Here is a 21,403-nt window from a genome sequence, read left to right as displayed (position 1 = left end):
TTGTATCACACAAACAACGGAGCAAAACGATAATAAAAAATTGCTGTCGATGAGCACCACGACGATGGTGACAAAAAGCACGAGGAAGAGGAACACATTTCAAGGTTGCGTAACATGCTTAAACCGATGAGTCTGTCCTCGTTTTTCACTCCTCTGACATCAATAAAGACCACCGGACACTGTGTCGTCTGTCCTCTGTGGAAAATAAGCGATTAAAGTCTGAAACAAGAGGATGCGGAGCCTGGAGAAAGGCGTCCAACATGGCCGGGAGAATCCACCTCGAATTATTTTTTGTCCTGCTGAGTACTGAGTGTGAGATGTTTTCCCACACAGTACGGCAGATGCTGTACACCAATATTGCAAAGAAAAATATCGACATAGTGATTTTCTTCTTTTATAGTCTGTACAAGGGCATGAACCGTTGGTCCCGGTTGAAAAGGCCATTCTAGGATGGCTTTTTTATTTTTTCAAGAGAGAAATGTTTGTTACATCACGCTCCTCCTAGATGAAATACATTAATCTAAAGCACACATGAACTATGAACACACTCAAAACTCTCTGTGTGTGTGTGTGTGTGTGTGTGTGTGTGTGTGTGTGTGTGTGTGTGTGTGTGTGTGAGTGTGTGTGTGTGTGTGTGTGTGTGTGTGTGTGCGTCGGTTCCCTTGATAGAGCCCACATTTACAGTGGCGTCCTACTGTACCATTTATTACCTGCGTGTGTCTGTAAATGTGTGGTGTCTGATGCTCAAAGTGTAGCTCGTGACGGATATTGTTCGTTCTGCACAGGACTTGAAGGATTCATTAGCAGGAGCAAAACAGCACTAGCAGTTGGACACAAGCAGTGTGTCTCCGCGTCTCTCTTTCTTTGATGGAGAGAATTATTCACAGATGAGAGGAAAGAAAAGGAAAGTCTGGAGCTGCAGAGATGATAGCGACCTGAGGAAAGACGATAAGGGAGAAGAGGCAGATTAAGCAAGAGAAACAGCAGGGGGCGAGCGAATATATAAACACTATGCAGTAATGTAAGTGTGGAGGGAGGGGGGGGGGGGGGGGAGAGATGCATTACATAACCCATAACATCAAGATTATACAGATGCTTCTGCTTTAGAGCTCCTACATCTGATGGAAGCGCAGCCTCTACTTCATCACACAGGTCATGCCTTCAAAGGCTTCCAGTGTAAATCTGACCGGAGAGCATCTGCTGCACAGTTGGTGAATGCACTTTGATATTCCAATACAGTGAGGCCTGTTTGCAAGCAGAAATCAAAGAGGAATTGGATCGTATGTGATATCAATTCTAATGCACTGTTGCCTAGAAATGACTCACTCAGTATGTGTGAAAGCATGCAGATAAGAGAAGAAGAAAAAACAATATGTCCGATCGGAGAAGCTCACAGTTTTAATCGGAGTGAGGACTGTCCACCACGATGTTCGGCTTCGGGGAGGAGGCTGTAGCAGTCTTCGACACGAACGTACCAATTGCTTTTTCCTGCAGGGAAATACAAAAATACAGATATAAATTCCACCAGGAAATACAGAAATTAATTATTCATGATGAAAAGAACCACGTTTTAAACAATGAGGAATTGATTAAATGCTATTATATTTCCACTGGTTTTCTTTCGCTATCATCAGGGCTCCTAAGAAGCCTGTAGTACTCAAAAGAAGTATTGTTTCGCTTAACAAGATAATCAAGATGCATTGTCTAAAGACAAGTCCCTACTTGTTCATTGATTGTGTCTCATTAGGTGTATTAGGTGTCTTATTAGGCGATACTTTGACTTGTAAGTAGACACACGTTTTTAAAAGATTTTGGGCTTTTGCAGTGTACCACCACTACATGTTCTACTATGATAATTAATACTGAATTTGGCGGCGGAAAGCAAGTATCTACCTTTACTCAAGTCCTGTATCTAAAAGACTTTGATAAACAAGCTCATTCAACAGTCAAATGAAACGCTCGATACCGCTCTTATTTCTGTTCGGTATCTATGAAGCTACAGCGAGCCGCCAGTTGGTTTAGCTTCATGTAGCACAACAAGGGAAACAGCTAGCCTGGCTCAACATCCACCTACCTTTACCTCTTAGGGTTATATAATAACACAATATATCTTATTTGTTTAATCCTCACACAGAAAAGTGTTATAAAGAAATGTTATGGTTTAATGACGGGTTAGCTTAGCTAAGCTTAATATCTACAATATCAGATATGAGACGTATTCCGCACTATGCTACAATATTTCAGAGGGAAAGAATTGTATTCATAAACTCACCTAAAGTTATAATTAGTAATGTATTGCTTATCTTTTGATTAAGGTTTGGCAAGGAGAACAATTCAAACGATTAATTGTTGCAGATTAATTACCCATAAATATATAATGGCCCAGTCAGTTTATAGAGCTCATTTTATTTGAAAATGTAGTAAATCTTCTTGCTCATACTTAAACACTTTGATGTGAATATGACACTTTAATGTTTCTGTTCCAGTACTTCTATATTATCACTACTACTACTACTACTACTACTACTACTAATTACTACTATTCTTAAAACATTAAAACATTAATATTGCTACTTTCACTAATTGGAAAAATCATTTTGGTTATCAGGCCCAGAACCAACAGAAGAACTGAACATAACACATGTGGTAGGAGATGGAACATAAAAGCACACACAAACACACACACAATCCTATGCTCATTACCTCCACAAGCTGATGCCAGTGCTCTATTGGTTTGCGTGGATTGGCCAGCATGGCCGTCCAGTGCTCCCTCCCTGGACCGTCAGCTTCGCTGCCCACACGGCACATCCCTATAACCTCGTTATGACCAATACTGACATGGAGCGAGGGAAGGAAGCAAGGACAGGAGAGACGGAGCGACAGAGAGAATGAACAAGGCAGAGAGGGAGGCGAATCGAATGGAGGCAGGGAGAGAGCGAGGACATAATAAAGCAGGGAGAGAGAGAGGGAGAGAGAGACATATCTTGTAAGAAGCAGGCAGACAGCCTCATTTATCAACCTTGAGTATTAGGAAAAGAGTACAGCTGCTGAGGAAGGATATTGAATAGCAGCTCACAAATACACACAGCCAAACATACAAAAGCACACACCTATGGAGATGCCAAATGGAGGGCAGACTACATAATAGGGAGGCGGTGCATCTATACACAAACACATCAACAAGCCAAGTGTTGCTGCAAGCGTCAGACAGGCAAACACTGGCAGGGTTACGCTTCTTCCGTCACCATTAGCATAAATCATGCTTATTCATGAGGCCCTCGTCTATGTAAAACAGTAGAACGTCCACCAGGAGGCTGACTCGTGACGGGGGCCCTTCACCGTGTTCAACACAGCCGCAACACCACGAAAATGTGAGGACCCAACGGCGACAGCAAAGATCACACTGCTTTTGTGTGCAGACACACACATTCAATAAGCAGCACACTTCACAGTAATGATCAGCTTTATCTTAAAGGCCCCGGAGCGTGCCACGATATAACAACACCTCTGCCTCGCTCACCAGTCATAGTCCATCACGGCAATGATGATGGATACACTTTCTATATTTTCATTGGGGATGTCGAACACTAACGCCTCGTTGTACGTGGGGTTCAGTGTGTTCTTCTTAATGGAGGTCTTCCTCTTCTTTAGCCTCCGCCCGTCGCAGATCAGAGAGGCCTTCACGTACGGGTCTGGAGGAGAGACGAGCGAGCGAGAGGGAGACAAGGAAAATGGGAGGCGTGAGTAAAGAAAAAAAGAGAGTCGTGGGGGGAGAAAGAAGGAAAGGAAGAGAAGGAATTGGCATGAGAAGCAGCAAAGAACAAAGAGAGAGGGAGGAAATAGGGGGGGGGGAGGAAGCAGAGAGAAAAAGATAAGCGGAGACTCCTGCAAACGCTGTTAGACATTGTGCTCACAGGTATCCGCGTCTGTAACACATAAAAGGCATGAAAATCAAGTCACCTTGGCAAAGCTGGATTAAGAACACAAAAGGGAGAAAAGCATCACAGGTTGAATCACTCCGGTGATCCGTTCAGCGCGTGCAGCTCGGTGACAGCAGCCGGGGAAAACACACACACCCACGACTCCATTTTAAGCTGCATTTTAAAGCATCTTCGAGGGCACTGCAATTATCTGGGGATCACTGGGGCAATAATTACGGCGTGTGGTCATTATCATTTGAGATTTCATTGCCGTTGCAATCAAGCCTGTGGGTGAAGGATAACAAAAGAATAAAAGCTTTTGTAATACCTTCGTTAATTCAATATTAGCATTAGCGATCACATTTGTTAACATCAGTCTCACGGGTAAAACTGTTGTTTTTTGTCTATTCACTGCAGATGTAATTGGTGCTACACCTGCAGCTGATTTTTATCGCAACCGAACACCTCATTTTTACAGTTTTTTGTGTTTGTAAGTAATGAACTTTATGGCTCCGGGTAGAATATTTATTATGCATAACTCCACCTCTATGTGTGGAAGTATAAATCTAACTTCAGAATTCAGTGAATTCAAAATTGGAAACTGTCGATACTCCATGCATTTCAGGAATTATTTAGCAAAGGTTTATGGTCATTCACTTCTTTTGCACCCTGAACATGAGGGCCAAACCTTTTTTTTTTTACAAACTTCTTGGTTTTACAGTAAAAGATGGGGGTGCATTCTTCAGTCAAAATGCAACTCACTGTATCTTGCAGCTGTATTGCATTCTGGTCTGTTGAGGCTGTTGTAGGTGGAGAAAATTCTTCATTTGGTGCTAAATAGCATTTAAATTGTTCTTTTATTCAAAGAAACTGACACCATGTGTACTTGTTATGTTTACACTTAAAAATAGATCTACTGCATGTTGGTTCAGTCCGAATAAGCCGTAGACCAAAAATAACTCAAGGAATCCACGTGCGTCACCGTTAGACAGCTGTTCTCTGTCGTTTCTCTTTAATGGGTTCACAGCTTTTTCAGACTGCTCACTGGAAGTCTCGCAGCAGCATGGTGTGAGTGTGTGTGTGTGTGTGCGTGTGCGTGTGTGTGTATGTGTGTTAATCCTTTACCTGAGAAGCCAGTCAGGTCCATGGCTTTGAGGTTGGTGGCCTTGATGACTGTAGCAGTCAGTCTGCCTGCAGTGGGCAGGTAACACAGCGAGAAATTAAGCTCCCCGAGATCAGCCTTCTCCTGTAGGTCACCACACACAGACACACACACACACACACACACACACGACATCAGAAACAGAGTCAGACAGACAGACAGATATTCTTTGCTGTGTTACGATCGTCTGAAGGCAGAGAAGAGCTACATGTGTGACGGCAGGCATCCTAATGCGGACAGGCAGAGTGTTTAGGCAGAGGCGATGCGCCGTCACTGTAAATGAATCAAATGCCAATCTGTCGATGTCCCCGAGTGGAGGAAAGTGATAAGTAGAAGTGACGATTCCCCACCCCCACCCCCGTCCGTCCGCCCCCCTCCATTTACTGATCTTCTCACTGCCCGTGGTGTCCGTGGTACCGCAGTAATGACACTGGTGGTATTCAGGTTGCACTGTGGCATGATGACTCCCTTCGTGGCTTTAAACTTCACTAATCAATACTTCCCTGGGTGCAACACTGAAATACGCTAAGAGGCCGATGCTTTAAACTTATTAAATAAATGAAATAGCGATGCCAAAACAATTTAAGACTCTGCTTCGTCTAATTTCCTAATAGCGTTCTATGAATATTTCATATAAATCTACTTGGGCACTGTGTGATAAAAAGTTTGGATGTGGCCAGCGGTGCCTGTCCAGTAATCTGGACTCTCCTGAGCTGTGCTTTTACATTTCCAGACTCTGAATGAATCTATACTGCAGACCACTTTCAGTCTGAAGAATATATGCTCTGTTGATCCTCTCGAGACAGAATATGAGCTTCAGACATCGGACAATAAGGTGCGCGCTTCCCCGAGTGATGTGAAAGTAAAAAGATAATTATTTGAACTACCACAAGATGTTTATTCTTGAATATGTAATTAGCGATGACTGGGTGGAATTGGAATATCTTTTTTCATAAATCAGCGATCTGAATTCATGTGGTTTGAATTCTTATTTCTACTGAGCCCAGAAGTGGCCATTTGAGAGAGACAAAGAAATATTGAGATCACGATGTGTGCACGAGAAATATAATTCACAATTTTTATTTTTGATTAATTCGTGGGCCCAAATTAAATAATTACATAATTTTGGCATTAGTCATTCATGACAACCACCACCTGCTTAATACTCTTACTTTGCAATTAGTGTGGATTGTATTTTTGGAAATATACTGACTTGGAGGATACTATTGACTTAATAATGGAAAACTTCATGTTACCGGTGGACTTAAATCCGAAGCTCAAAGACAGATCTGCTGTGCTTCTCTGTAAATATAAGAATCTCTTTTTAAACAAATTAACTAAAGCGTGGGAATGATTTAACTAGATTGAAGCCAATTACGTCTCGTGTGCACGATTTAACCAAAACGTGGCCTCCATTCACTTATTTTATTCTCTCTGGTCACTCCCCGGCTCCATATAACTCCTGATCTTCTGAACTTCTGTCTCTTGGCACATGTGAGTGACCCCCCCCCCAACATCTTGTTAAATATTGAATACTTGAGCTTTAGTAGATTTGGGAATTACTTTGATATTTCTTTGATTTCAGACAATTGCAAACATTTGTACCAGCCACATTAATTCAGATGAATGTCAGTTCTATAAATTAAGTGTTTTTATTTTTTATTTGAACATACAGTAGTATTAAGCAGTGGTTGAATTAAAAAAGTTATTAATTCAGTTGCTTTTGAGAATTGGCCTTTCTTTGCTTCAATATAGTCACCGTTTTGAAAGTATGAGATGAACAGACTGTACGACACAAAACCCGCATATTGTGTACATGCCATATATACATATCTGTGAATTTAATTTAATTTATACTATGAATCTGAGACGTGTATGCATGTACATACTTATATTATATGTACCCACGTGTGCATCTTATTGTGTTTACCATTTTGGTTATTATACTGCAATACGATTTTTATTTTTGTATTTCCTCTAAACGGTAATTCAGATTCATTTTCATACAATGAATGCACGCACTTCTACTTGAAATCCAGGATTGAATCTCCTGTGTCATGTTTGATTAGCTCAATTTCTGGTTCCGTCTTGTTCACCGCCGCTCGAGCCCGTGATTTGAATCTGCGACGGGCCGATCTCGCCACGAGGCTCATTCCACTGTCACCTAATCTAATCTCCTTCAAAAGAATGCGATTCCTCTATTGCTGCAGCAGAGCCTCGTCCTTACCACGGTGCCCTCCACGATGTCCCTCCAGACGGGTTTGTCCCCACTGCCCTCGCTGAAGTCCAGCAGGTTGTCCACCACCACCTGGCCGATCAGGTCGTGTCTGGAGAAGCGGTCGAAGTCGTACACGGAGAAATGCAGCTTCCTGGAATGTAGCTCGCTCAGCGGCACGCCGAACTGGAACGTCTCGTTGAACACCGGGTTTAAGGTCTTTCTGTGGACCTGAGAGGGAGAGACGGACAGTTAGCCTTCAGGAACACTTTACAGTGAGTACCACAAACGACAGTGATTATTTTGTACGTGGCACCAATTAGTACATGAGAATGAGGATTATTAGTCTACCCGGTAACAACCCTGTTGTATAATTACAGTGAAAAGGTTGCTAACATGGGACTACTTTCTTTTAAAGACTACACACCCCAGACTTACACTGTAATAAGGGGTGCGCTCGCCCACACTAATCAATGCTTTGTGTTGATGGTAAAGTACCATTACCTCTGCTAGAATTACTCTCAAAAATAGTGGCCAACATATGGAGGAAAAGACATTTCATTTGGTCAATATATAAAAAACTGACCACATACGTTGTCCAATAAACCACCAGGTTTGTGATATGTATCCGCCATGATGACCAGTTTTGAGCATCAGATAGATTCAATATTGGATCGCAAAACTATAATATATATTAGATTGATAGATAAATAAATATATACTGCATATACTTTGTTCATCCCTAGGGGGAACTTTGGTTGTTGCAGCAGCAATCGAGGTTAGAGAATAAACATAAAGTATGAAATAATACACAATATATACAATACAATAAAATAGCAGAGCAGGACATATTACATTCAAGAAAAATGTAATAATAAAAAAAATGCAAAGTGTATACGATGGATATAAGTGTACCGTATAGTGAAAGCGGTGCAAGGTTTATTGATGAGAGAGGGGATTTATTATAAATTTCATGGTTATAGCTCCACAGGTAGCCCCCTCTTCTCAGGCTTAGCCTAATGTTTTGTTCCCCAGCAACAAAAATAAGGCACACTAAATTATTGATAATAATTTTTTTTTTTTTGTAAAACACTACAATTCACTTCAGAATGTTTTGTTAATATGTCATAATTCTTAATTAAATTAAACTAGATCTAATTTAATTGTAGCATCAACACTGCTTCCACATTCTTCCTGCCTCTTAAAGCCCTTATTGCCAGATCTGAATAATTACACAGTATGTTTGTGCTATAATTGAAAGCGTTATCAAATTTGATTTCTGGCTTATCCCCAGTTTGTGCCTTTCATGCCACCATCCTTTTTTACATTTTAGACATTTGCATTGACGATTCCATTCCAGTCACAGACATGAGTTCAGGTCTCTTTCAGCGTTGAATTCCAAAAACAACAGCGTTTTGTTTGACTTAATGTAATTATGTTTTGTAGATGCGTCCAGAATCCTCCAAGACTATTTTGCTGGTATGAAAAATATTCCATCCGCAGCCCAGTAGAGTACATTTTCACTACAAACTGTTTAGCAAAGTGCTTCTAAATGTCTTAATAAAACACAGTTAAGCGACCCGCGGGAGTTTGTCGCGTTGCTTATTCTTCCTTTGACTTAAATGTAACAATTAATGCAAAAGCCTCACATACATTTTTTTTAACTCTGCTTATCAAAGTGGCTCCAAAACTGGAGCTATATTTGGTCAACACACTTTTTTCTTAAAGCAGTAAATTGACGAGATCCTTATTATCATCTTTGGCACTGAGCTCTTGTTGCCGTGGTCTTTCCTGTACTGAATCTTTTTAAGTTATAAAGTAGTGTTTGCTTGTTTTCCTTTTTTGGCACATTTCATTTTCTGCTCCTGCAAAACCACCTTGTTCTTCTTCCAAAACAAATTAGAAACATAAAAGGCATCACTTCCTATGAACCAATGTTTTTTTCCTCAGAGAAGACTTGTTGTGAATATAAAAGCTCTGATTAACTGCCTGCAGGAGGAATCACGTTGTGCTGAAAGTAGCAAAAACAGACATGCAAATGACATGAAATTGTATTTTAAATTGATCTACGTTCCTATGAAGGATATTCCAGAGGGCTTTGATTTGCCGTACGTGCCGTTGACCTTGAGCAACATAATTAACCTCTACCACGCCGACTGACAAGAGGGAGAAAAGGGAATTTCTTCCTTTTCTTGAGGGATGAAGAATTAAATCAAACCCGCTAAAATGAAATGACATTTACAGCTCAATATGTCATTTCCCAACATGTAAAAGGTACATGCTTTCTTTCTTTTAAACATTCACAACACATTTCCTCTTGGTGACTGTATTTATTGTTTATTGTTTTCTTTCCTTTTCACCTCGATAACGAGTCGAATAAAATGGATCATTTAAAAATCAGACAAATGCCCTCTGACGATTCATTTCCTGCTCATCATGTTTGAACACGTTGCAGTCTGCGTTTGTTTTGCACACTATTTGTTGATTAACTGGCGGGATTTATTTGCCATGAAAGCATTTGGTATAAATGCTGTCGTGCAATAAAGCTGCTGATAATTAAAATGTGACACACACTCTCGATTTTCCAAATCTAACTTGTGTCGCTGCGTGAGCGGGTCTGTCACTCGGGCTTATTAGCACTTGATGATTACTTGTTAGCTTTGGAATTAAACGTGCGGCGGGTGGAGACACGGCGCCTTTAGAAAACCAGAAACACAAAGCTCCAACATCTACGAGGTGATGTCTGTTTCCCTTTTGAAATTAGTTAGAGGGATAAAAGCCTGGCAAAAAAAATGAGTGGTGTAAAAATTCCATGTGACTGAAATGAAACAATCATCTACAGTCTAAACAAAAGGGAAGCAGTGTTATGCAAATGATTGAAGCTTTCACTCTTTTCAATGGCTGAAGGGGCTTTTGTGATCTACAGGAGACAGTCACACAAAGGATGGAAACCAAAGGGGAGACATTTCAAGCTGGTACTTTGTCACTGAAAGCTTCATTTTTTTTTGTACAACACTGCACAAAAGTACCACTGATATTTATGAGGTTAAAACAAAACCACAACTCACATCTGTAAAGGCTTTTGACCTCATACCTCATGGATGTTTTGAGGGCTTAGGGTACATTTCCTGTTACAGAATGTCCCGAAATGTAGTCAAACATTGACTCTATCGTCCTCAAATACCAGAATAACACACAGAAGTTGATTAGCGGCGCCCTGTAATAGTCTGAAGCACATCATGTTGAATAAATTATGCCCCAGATTAGCGAGACTGTAATGATTCCCTCGTGAGGAGGCCGGGTCGTCCGAGCAGCAGGCGAGTCAGACCTGGTGATGATGTGTGAGTGTTTGTTTCCACTCAGGATGCAGGTGAGTGTGGACGTGAGAGTCACCTTGGTCTGGTATTTCTTCTTCCTGTCTGGCAGTAGGTAGATCTTCACGTACGGGTCAGAGAAGCCGTTGGCATCCTTCGCCGGCAGGTCCAGAGCTTTCAGGATCTTCACCACTAATTGCTCCGTACTGGGAGACACACACACACACACACACACACAGAGATCAGACTTTCACATGCTCATAAAAAAGGCATAACATGTCATGGGTCGCACAAATGTACACAAATAATCTATGAGACCCAGACAGGATCGGCCCACACCCACAAACACACACCTGCAGGCTTTCTACTCATATACTGGTGTGGGAGGTGCTGTGTTTCCGAGGCTAGGAACAACCAAAATAGAGTGTGCGTGTTTGTGTGTTTGTGTGTCATCCCTGCAGCTGTATCCTGGTTGCACTATCGGCAATGTTACATAGAAGCACACGGCCAATGAGAGTCTGTCTCATTAATAATCTTCAACACAGTACCCTTTATTCTACTGTCACTTCGGGCCATATATACGGAGCAGATTCCAACTAAAACATATTCCACGTTAGCATCGGGCTGATCATCGGCCCTTCACTAAACCATGTGCTATATGTGTCATCAGTTTTGAATATACTTTTGTTTCATATTTGTATAATTGTTGTTCTTGTTTTATTTCTAAAGCAGCAGCTACCAAAGGAGAGATGTAGCTTAGATGATACTTCTACACAAAATTATTTGTATTTTTTGGTAAATTCTAAATTGCCAACCGACTGGCCAATTAATAAACTTATTGTTTGAGTTCTTTTTTGATGATAAGTCAAACTCATTCATTGTGTATGTAAATATCTAATAATATATGTGGCAAAGAGTTTCAAAGTGTTGTTTGACTGACAATAATACTGACAATAATAACAAGTCAAAAAGAAAAGGCTGCATTTTCTGTGATAATTGTCATAAAAATGTTTAACGATAACAAATATCGGTATATAAACATTTACTGATCAGCATCTTTTCTCTAGAAATAGAACTATTAATCCTCACCGGACCACTCAGATGCTGACTCACTAATGTGTATGTAAGCACTGTAGCCGGCGTCTTTCTTTGTCACGCACACAAATATGTGTAAACACACGCGTGAGCGCACACACATGCGGGACAGACGCCTTTACATTCGAATGCTCCATCCACAGTCATCGCTGCGACTCACGCATCGTTCATTATGTATTTAATTACCGGGAGAAGATGAAGACGGCTCGGAGGCCTTTAATCAGACCTCGTTAGACTGTGTCTGCCCGTGTTAACCAGTGTGTCAGCACTTCATTAGCTGCTTTCGGAGGGCAGCGTGAACTTTGGAGCTAAAGAATGATCGGAGGGGCATACGCCATGCACTGACCCTGGTAGTTATAACATCCGCTGTCCGTCTGTACCAATCACAAATAAGATACGCTTGTTGACAACACGACCACGGCCAATCCGGACACGTGTTTACCTCTGAATCACATCCAATTAAAGGCGATCGGATTAAACGCGCCCACTCTGCGCTCACATCAAAATCAGGGGGAAATTACATTTCCGGCTCAGCCAGAAAAAACGTCCCCAATTTAAATATGTATCGAAGATCTTTAATTCGGTATCATTTTAAGACATGTTGGTGGTCACTGGGATTAGCCAGCGTGGATAATAACTGGAAATGATTACAAAAAAAAGAAACCTTCCTTCATTCGTTGTTTGTTACGAAAACAAGATTGCAGGTTTTTCCTGTCTTAAAACCAAACCAGAATTGAGTTTGAACCCAGACCAAGATTTTCACTCACAGAGAGAAATTCACGGCCTTGTTCCTGGCAGACAATGCCCGGAAGCTAGCTGTTATTCCCACAGTGGAAATGTGTCAGCTTTTAATGGTATTGTCAATAGAAATGGCTATCTCAGAGGATCTGTAGAAGATTGACACTGTTGTTCTGACTGTTACGCCCCAACATCGGGTCTCACACATTAACATACCAATCGTATCAGGGTTTCAGTGCTCACACACCTCTACATGTGTGTGTCTGCAAACATGCCCACACCTGTCTGTTTTACTCCCAAGGCACTCCCTCTCTTCTACTCTCACTAAAACAACTCGTCTCAAGTGTAACGATACGCAAGTAACCGCACAACATAAATTATCTTTATAAATGGGGACGCGTGAATACTTTTCATCATTAACCTTTCTGGCCGTCCCTTGCTCATTCTGTGTATCAGTAACGCCAGCTATAACACACTCTGGTGGTATTATGCGTTGACGGGGGCTGCTGTTTAAAGTGGCTCGCCATATATAATTCATGACTCAAACGGCCTCTCGCTCCCTTTCTTTTCTGACCATCGGCACTTTTGTAATGTTTCTTCATGTCGGGACGTGCAGAAATGGGGGACTGCCAGCTGAGCCATAGACAGACTGAGCTGCACACTGCTCCCCACAACCCACAGCCACCCTGGCTTACAGTCCACACACACAATTAATATAAACACTCTCCCGTTAGCCAGTCCTCACAGCATGGCACACGCCAATGAGGTACTTCTCCAGTAGAAAATACTCCACGGAGAATCATCAGGAACAAAAATAAAGTAACTACAGCAATCTGTGCCTCACAGTACATAAAGTGCACGTTGTCACTTACATTTAATGGCACTTTCGTATTTTTAAACATTCATATCATAAATAAAAAATGGTGTTTTCCCCATTTATACCTCACCGTCTCAAACTCAATTTTGTGCAGTTCACAACCTTTTGTTTAGGCAACAAACTACTTGGTTAGGAAAATATCAGCGTTTGGATTAAAATAAGTATGTTTATTCCATTACTTACATTGATGGCGTTATATAAGTCAACGGTGGCTTTTGGTTTCACACGGGACACAAACAGCGGTCTCCTGCCTGAAAGTCGTGTGTTTATTAACCCATCCATTCATCCTGACATCCTCCCAATCCGGACTTTGTCTGTTTCTACACCGTCAGCTGGCTCCTTTCGCTGCAGCCCTGGCTCACGCGTACGTGGGTTGTATACGAATTACAGTGATTCACTTTTCGGAAGTATACGTACGAACATTGAATGAAAACCACCTGCGTGTTTGGTGCTACGGCAATTAGACATGGACAAGAAGAACGATTGAAAAGTGAAGCTTCTATTTTGATCAAAGCAGGATGTGTGCCAATCAATGAAGCTCCCTCAAAGCATGCTGGTGCAGCTTCTTCAGGCTGACCTGCTGGTGATGTGACGGCCTCATTGTTTACGGTTAAACTTTAACTTACTGTGGCAATGATTTGTTCATGAAAAAAGTCTAAATTAGAAAGGACCCTGACAGAGCGAGTAATCGGTTTCATCGTGAGCTTGTTGACTCACTTGAAGGCGTAGCGCAGGAGGAAGCTGATCTTGCCGCAGTTGTCGCCCTGTTTGCCGTCGCCCAGGTCGCCCTTGGGCCTGTAGAGCTCCGGTTTGATCTGCCCGATGCTGGTTACCTGCTCCTTCTCCTCGCCGTGGAAATCAGGGCTGGAGAGCTGGTGAGTCATGGGCTTGGGCCTAAACAGACACATTAGAGCTCAGAGGGTGAATATTAAGTGAAGAGCGCAGCACGCGCACACATACACATACACACACACACACACACACACACAGACACACACAGACACACACACACCAAAAAAAGATGCTGTGCAACAGTGTGATTCGGCAGCTTAATCTGAGGTGCAGCAGCGGGTAAAACATCTAAATAGAGTTCACCCACATTTATTTGCATACGAGTACACACCTCTCTTACAGATGCATGCATCATATTCAGTCTAATCAAGGCAAGGTGTTATGATGCTTCTGGAGTACGAAGAAAACACAAGTTACGATCTATTACAAATTGTGCAAGGTTCTCTGTGGGAAAAAGAGCTAAAATCAGCATTAAATAAAAAAACTAATATGGAGAGTTCAAAAACAAAATTCTAAGTTGAGTTAAAGATCTAAAAGGCCTTCAGTAGAGGTGATCAAGATTAAAGCCAACAAGATGCAACCAGTACGTTCTTAATCAGTGTGCTCACAAAAACAACCGTTTAACAGATAGAGCCCTCCTTTTCTTTTCTTTTATCATGAGTTCTTCAATTGATTTTCATTTCATCACTCCTCCTCCTCCCTGAAGGTTAAGGTTCACGCCAGTTTTTATCCACCACTACATCTCTGAGCTTAAGAACAAAAACACACAACTACTACACTACTACCCACACACAAGCCCAGTACACTCATACACTCCATACTGACCGGGAGGTGACCTGCTGCTGGGAATGAGCGTTGGGCAGGTCTTTATGGGGCTGGGCGCCAACCTCTGAGTTGGGGACATCTGGAGACGTCTGACTCAACTTCAGAGTTCCTAACAGAGTAAAATGGACAAAACAATCCTCAATGCAGGAGGAAGGAATGAGCAGACATGTTTACAATAGCAAAACATGAGCAACCGTGAAATATGATGTAACACATATGAAAGAACTGCCATAAACATTTGACTGTGAATAGTGATCAGCAACCTGCAACAACAGCGTTGACAGTCAGAATAAGGGACAGCAGAGTGAAAGCTCATAGCTGTTACCTGAAGTGGTTCATAAAAGCAGGTCCTAAACATGTCTCTGACATCAGTTTATGAAAGTGTGTATGTATTTTCTCAAATGCTGTTTAAGTTCCTGTTGAGTTTGATAGGTCGATTCCAACCACTTCACCGTCACAAGCTTTCTGGGAAGGATCTCTTCCAGCTCAGTTAATCAATATGTTTGTGTATTTGTGTTAAGGCTGCCTGTACAATTATTAAATTGTAACTTAACGGTTAATAAAACATGATAAAACAGTCAGATGGGCAGAAACATGACTACAATGGTTTTTGCTCTGTTTTGGTCTCTTAAATATATATAGCTGCTTATGTCGAAATGTGTGTGAGCATGTTAGCAATGGGGATTTTAAAAGGCAGAAATGTCTCTGCACGGTATGCTCTTTTGAGAAATAAACAATTGAATTATAAAAAGAAAAATACAGATAGAATTTAAACTTCCTCTTGAAGTCATAGACTCCTGTATAACCTATATATAAAGTATAACGTATAAAGTAGGTGTAATAAGAGATTAGGTCTGTAACAGGAAAATGTTATATTCTTTTAATGTAGCACTACGGAAGAAAAGGAATAATAGCCGGTATTCATCACACTGTTGCAGCACAGATGAATTCTTTTTACTATATATATGTAAAATCTCAGGATTAAATTCATGTGAGTGTATTAAAATGAGAAGTTATTGACCGAGGCATTACATTACTCTTACAGTCAGACAGGGATTAGTGTTTAATTTCTAGGAACAATGCTCCCTCTCTCACCGGCATTGTTGGGGTAGGAGTCCATGTCCAGGTAGGATGGCTCCTGGGTCTCCTGTGGCCCCCCAACCACCCCTCCAACCTCCCCCCTCTCCAACCCCACCAGGTCAGAGAAATGGGGGTGGTGCTGGCCCTGCTGGCCCAGGGAGGGGTAGAGCGAGGACGAGGAGTGGCCTTCCTTCCTCTGCAGCAGGGGTGGTAAGAGTGACGAGCCCCCGGTGCCTCCGAGGCTTCCCACACCGGCGCTTCCAGGCAGCAGCCCCGATGTCAGGCTCAGGCCTCCGCCCTCTTTGTCCCTCCATGGCAGCCAGCAGAGCTTCCAGGAGACGAAAAGGGAGACGGAGAGGAGGACGATGCCGCAGAATGTCACGATGACCGACAGCAGACTGACAGAGATCTCTACAGAGGACCAGAGGAAGACATGGAGGGGAGGGACAAGAAAATAAAGAGATGAAAAACAGACAAAAGGGAGCCTCAACGTCATTATAAAGTATGAGTTTACACAGAGAAGAGAATGTAGAGCAACCAGCAGCTCTCTGAGGCTGTACTGAGGCCCAGCAGTGCTTTGAGCCTCATGCTAACATTAACAATGGCAACACGTTTAGAAGACATAATGTTTACCGTGTTCATCAGTTTACTGTGAACACCTGCTAATTAGTCGGAAACACAAACTAATGGCTGTGTAATAACTAACCAATGGCGGTGGAGAAACCGGAGAAGGCTGTCATCATGGGGCTGTTTGAAAATTGTGATTCACCACAAAGTTACAAGCTATGCAGATAATGGAAATTATTTTATTTTTAAGGAAATGCAGGGACAACAAAGACTGGGAAACTGCTTATAACAGGGTGAAGCCCAGCAAAAACATACTCTTTGTCCCACATTTGGTTTGTTGGGGTCAGGAAACACGTCACGGGATCAGCAGTAAGTCAGTAAGATTCATTGTCTGGGACTAATGAATGGCTGTAAAACCCAAATATATCCCATGCTAGCATGACTAAATGTATTCATAAATAAATACCCAACAAATCAAGAGTAAGCCATTGTGTGATCAATAATACACACACACACACACACACACACACACACAAACACAGCATCAAAAGCATCACGACAACGTCACAAATCACAGTGCAGGAGAAGGAACCCGCTGAAGCCGTAGATTGATGCAACCATCCCCAGAAGCTTATATCCAACATTATAAATCTTGTACTTAAAATGGGGCCAAAAGTTGGCAGAGGGGATATTCTTAGGGGAGGAGAGGAGAGGATGTAGGGGTTGGGGGGACACAATTGACACCCTCAGTAATGTCTCTATGCAATGTCATCCTGCATTTCCTGGTTATACATTTTTTAGGGGTGTGGGGTGGAGGGGATGGTGAATTTGGGGCTGTAAGAAGATGTGTGTGGGGAGGGTTGGAGTATGACTCATCCGCATGAAAAAGTGTACAGAATAAAAGGAAAAGCGCAATTTCAGCACCAGAACAGCCGGACAGTTCCAGCAACAGCTGCAGAAAAAGAGTCGACACCAGCTTCAGAGCTTTGGGGAACTTTTGTAGTTGTGTATCTGGTTTAGAAGTGCACAACTGCCCATGTCGAAGCCTATGATACGTACATTCATGAATTCATAAATGTGTAAATACCCTATGAATATTTATAAATAAATAGACTAAATATACAATGAATATTAATAATTTTCCTGAGCCATTTGAAGTCTCTTTTATAAATAGCATGTTTTGGTTCTGATGACTGACTTGACAAAAGAACCAATCAGAGCCCAAATTAACTATAAGCCCACAGCCCTGAACATGAATATTCATCGGTTGTAAGTAGACCGAGAGGACTAATTACGATACAGTGTGCAGATTTCTCAAACCGAGTAGGCTTTCCCACCTTGCAGCATCTAACTGGAATTGTTGCCTCTCGCCATCTTGGGCTCTGTCCAGATGAGGGCCACCAATTAACAATCCTTCCTGTCTGCGGGCAGGCCAATCATCACCTTCGTGTAGAACAGCGATGCCTTATCATCGGAGAAAAATGTTCCCTGAACTCCTGACCAGATGCCCAAAAAAAGGGACTGCTTTTCTTTAAACCCCTTTTACTTCACTTCAGTTAATTTCAGAGTGTCTTTAAGGGGCGATGAACACTGTTAAATCTCACAAAAGTGAATGACATTGTATCTTTAACATGCTGACAACCAGGCTGAGAGCAAACGAGTGAACAACAGCAGCCAATCCTCCAGCCCTGGGGTACATCTTCTGGAATTCGCTCCTCTATATAATCCTCATTCCTCGCTGTCTCTTTCTCTGCACGCTTTCTCCTCAGCGACAGTCTCTTTGTTCGTCACCCCTACCTTCTCTGCGCTCCCCACCTCCTCTCCGCTTCTCCTTCCTTGCTCTGTCTTTGGTGAATTATTCATCAGTCTGTGTATGTCATTAATCAGCACTTGTTCAAGAGATATGATTGGGGGGCAGCGGAGTTGGGGGATGGGGCGATGGGGAAATCGATCTGTCAAGGTGGTGAACAAGACAGGATGGGGAAAAAATGGAGGAGAGAACAAGGCAAGGAAGAATGTGACGATGGAGATCAAGAGACAGTAGAAGCTTTAAGTGATGGAGCGGGAGGAGAGGAAATGAGGGCAAAGGAAACTGGGATGAAGTAGAAAACGGGACAGTAGTGATGAAGGGGAATGGAGTGAAATGAAAAACGATCCCAACAACAGTGAGGCCGGCTGGGCCTGAAAAGACAGGGAGAGGGTTGAAAACAGATTGGTGCACATGTTGAACAGACATATAAGCTGACTGGGTTTATTCCCCCTTATTCGTTTCCTCAGAGGAGGTAGGGGGGGAGGGGGAGGAAGGGAGGAGGGTTGATAAAAGTCGATGCAACTACCGCGCCATGTGTGAAAAAGTAGAAAACCAAAGAGGCGATGGGAGAGAGAAAGATCGAGCCCAGGAACAAAGCGGTGGAGGAAAACAACATGACAATGATTTAGAGCAAAACTTAAAGAGGGGCGTGGTTTAAGGATAAGAAAGGTTAATGTATTGATCCTAAGGGGGAAAAACAAAGCAAGGAGGCAGAAGAATAGGTTGTGTGTCGTCGGCAGATCAGGGTGCGCTGATAAAACACGGCTGTGATCAAACGTGCACGGGCACTGTCGGGGGCCGAGCCGCTCTCCTCCATTTGTCTCGCTTTATAGGGGAGTCGCTGGACCTTCGCGAGCACTGATCCTGCGAGAGATCCATCGCTATAATCCACGACACATGAAAAGCGATTCAAGCGGGCGGGTAGGCGGGGTGGGTGGAAAGGCCTCTCGAAGTGCACCGTGAAGAGGGGCCGAGGCTTCCTGTCAATCAGGTGACTGATGCAAGCCCTCTGGGAGTTGTACGTTGCTCCACATCAAACACATCAAACGCGACGCTTACGCAGGCCGTTCGCTGACAGCTTTCGGCGGCCGCCGTTCCTCGGAGGGTTTCGGAGACTTCCGTCAGCAAACACCAAAAAATCACAGCTGGTAAGCAAAGGGGGCCAGAGCCTAAAACCATGGTGTGACATTTCTTCACAGAGCCATCCCAAATCTCCAGAGGGGAACATGCAGCCAATTCTGTTTAATCTACAATGAGCCACATATATCCACGCTAATCTGCATAACAGTGCACTGCACTTCCAAATGCCTCATTGAGAACCCACACACAATACTTTGCACACAATACACTCCACTGCGCACGATGCACCTACTCAGTTTTGTAAAAACAAATGATATATTCTTTATTATTATATATATATATATATTATGTAATCCAGCTCAGAGACAACAACCATATAAATGTAATGTAAAAAAATCTACCAAGACTCTTTTGGGACTCGTAAAAATGTGATGAACCTTTAATGTTGCCATCAAGCAGATGAATATTTCATTTCTTCGTTTGTTTGTTCTGAGTGTGCACTACTTATAACAATCTCTAAATATGAGCATTTATCTTAACATTTGCCTTCGCATATCTTAAAATATATAACATGTTATGTTGCTGAGGCAATAATGAAACATGTCTGCTGAATATTTTGAAAGACAATATTCTTTTACGGCTTTAATGACAACACATACCACATGTAAGTATGTTTTTTGTTCTTTGGTGTAAAAGCCTGATTCAGACCATAATGGGATAGTGAAAATCATCACCGGAGTTCATATTGAGTGAATTATTTTTGAGTGGGTGATCAGTTCCTCAAAGCAATTCCCCAAATCTTTTAAGTATCAAAGACGTAGGCTTGAAGGGTGTCTGTTAAGTTCACAGTTTCCTCCTTTATATACTAGCAGAAGTGGTCTGCTTGGATATATTACATTTAAAATCTAAGCCAATTGTAGTAGTTTGAAATGATGGAAAACACTGAGCATGTAGGCAGATGCAGTGTTATATTCTGCAGCAGGTGTTTGAGAAGATTCTTGCGGACGATTTGAAACTATTTCCATTTTAAAAGCTAGTTATCTTTGGAGAACATGACCTGATATGAATCCAGCTGACCACAGCCACTCTGTTCTTTTTGCACGAGAAAACTATCAATTGAAAAAAGCCTTTGATATAACAAGGGTACCGTTTGGGTGAAATATTGCTTTGAATGTTCTCAAACCAATATTCAGAGCATTATTAGACCGGACCAACTATTTGCAATTGAAAGATATAGTAAAGTAATGTCCACCTGAGCAGATGAGGAAGTCTTGTTATATAGTTGAATCCTCTGAGAGCAAACAGGAGAAAAGCTTCCTTCATACTTATTATATTTAAACGTCTTGACAAATGCAGACATTGTAAAAATTAAGGAAGAAATGCTGATGATAAGTTACCTGTGTCCAGCTGTCTGTTGCTACCTCTCAGCAGGTAGCTGAACTCCTGGCAGCGTTCACTCTGGCTGTAACCTCTCGGGGAGTTGAAGCACAGCTCCTCCACCAGCACCAGCGCCTTCTTACACAGGTCTTCATCCCAGTCCCCCGACATCCTCCAATCCGCATCGCACTCTCACCGGCAGTCAGCCAATGATAGCGCAGCCCTCGCCGCCCTCACCAATCGGACGGCGTAGTAGAAGCGAAGTAGAGTTTTGGCCCTGTCCACCTTTTTGCAAGGTGTGAACTGAGGAAGAGGAGGCAGAGGGAGCTGAGGAGGCAACGGCAATAATGGAAGAACACGAGTGGCTCTGCAGGGTGCCTTGGTCTGGATCACAGAGACCAGACTGATGTGCCCATGATTGATTGAGCGACACCCACCCCTCTTACTTTTCCTGGAGGACATAAAGGGAGACAAATGGGCAAAGTGAGTGTAAGGACAAAAGAGTGTACATAGCAAGTCTTTGGCAGGTTGGTGACCTTACCCATTAAGTG

General features: G+C 42.4%; 1 protein-coding gene across 1 annotated transcript; it reads right to left on the bottom strand.

Moving 5' to 3' along the window:
- Nucleotides 1-1,382: 1,382 nt before the first annotated feature.
- syt3 (synaptotagmin III) lies at nt 1,383-21,023 on the bottom strand. The gene is made up of 10 exons (XM_034539628.1): nt 20,873-21,023; nt 16,034-16,429; nt 14,939-15,047; nt 14,039-14,215; nt 10,691-10,817; nt 7,310-7,528; nt 5,046-5,166; nt 3,521-3,692; nt 2,704-2,833; nt 1,383-1,488 (listed from the first exon to the last, which is right to left on the bottom strand). Exons 1-10 carry the CDS (start codon nt 21,021-21,023, stop codon nt 1,399-1,401), a joined length of 1,692 nt encoding a protein of 563 aa, XP_034395519.1. The 3' UTR covers nt 1,383-1,398.
- Between the last annotated feature and the right edge of the window lie 380 nt (nt 21,024-21,403).

Source organism: Cyclopterus lumpus, chromosome 8, assembly GCF_009769545.1.
Source record: "Cyclopterus lumpus isolate fCycLum1 chromosome 8, fCycLum1.pri, whole genome shotgun sequence".
Classification (NCBI taxonomy): Eukaryota; Metazoa; Chordata; class Actinopteri; order Perciformes; family Cyclopteridae; genus Cyclopterus; species Cyclopterus lumpus.
This window is presented reverse-complemented; position numbering and strand designations above follow the sequence as displayed.

Bases quoted from the DNA above. Each gene is read 5' to 3' on its own strand.
- syt3 (XM_034539628.1), bottom strand. From the start codon at position 21,023: ATGTCGGGGGACTGGGATGAAGACCTGTGTAAGAAGGCGCTGGTGCTG. The intron at 15,048-16,033 runs GTGAGAGAGGGA...TTACTCTGTTAG, and splicing joins CTCCTACCCCAACAATGCCG to GAACTCTGAAGTTGAGTCAG. The intron at 3,693-5,045 runs GTAAAGGATTAA...TCTCTCCTCCAG, and splicing joins GGACCTGACTGGCTTCTCAG to ACCCGTACGTGAAGGCCTCT.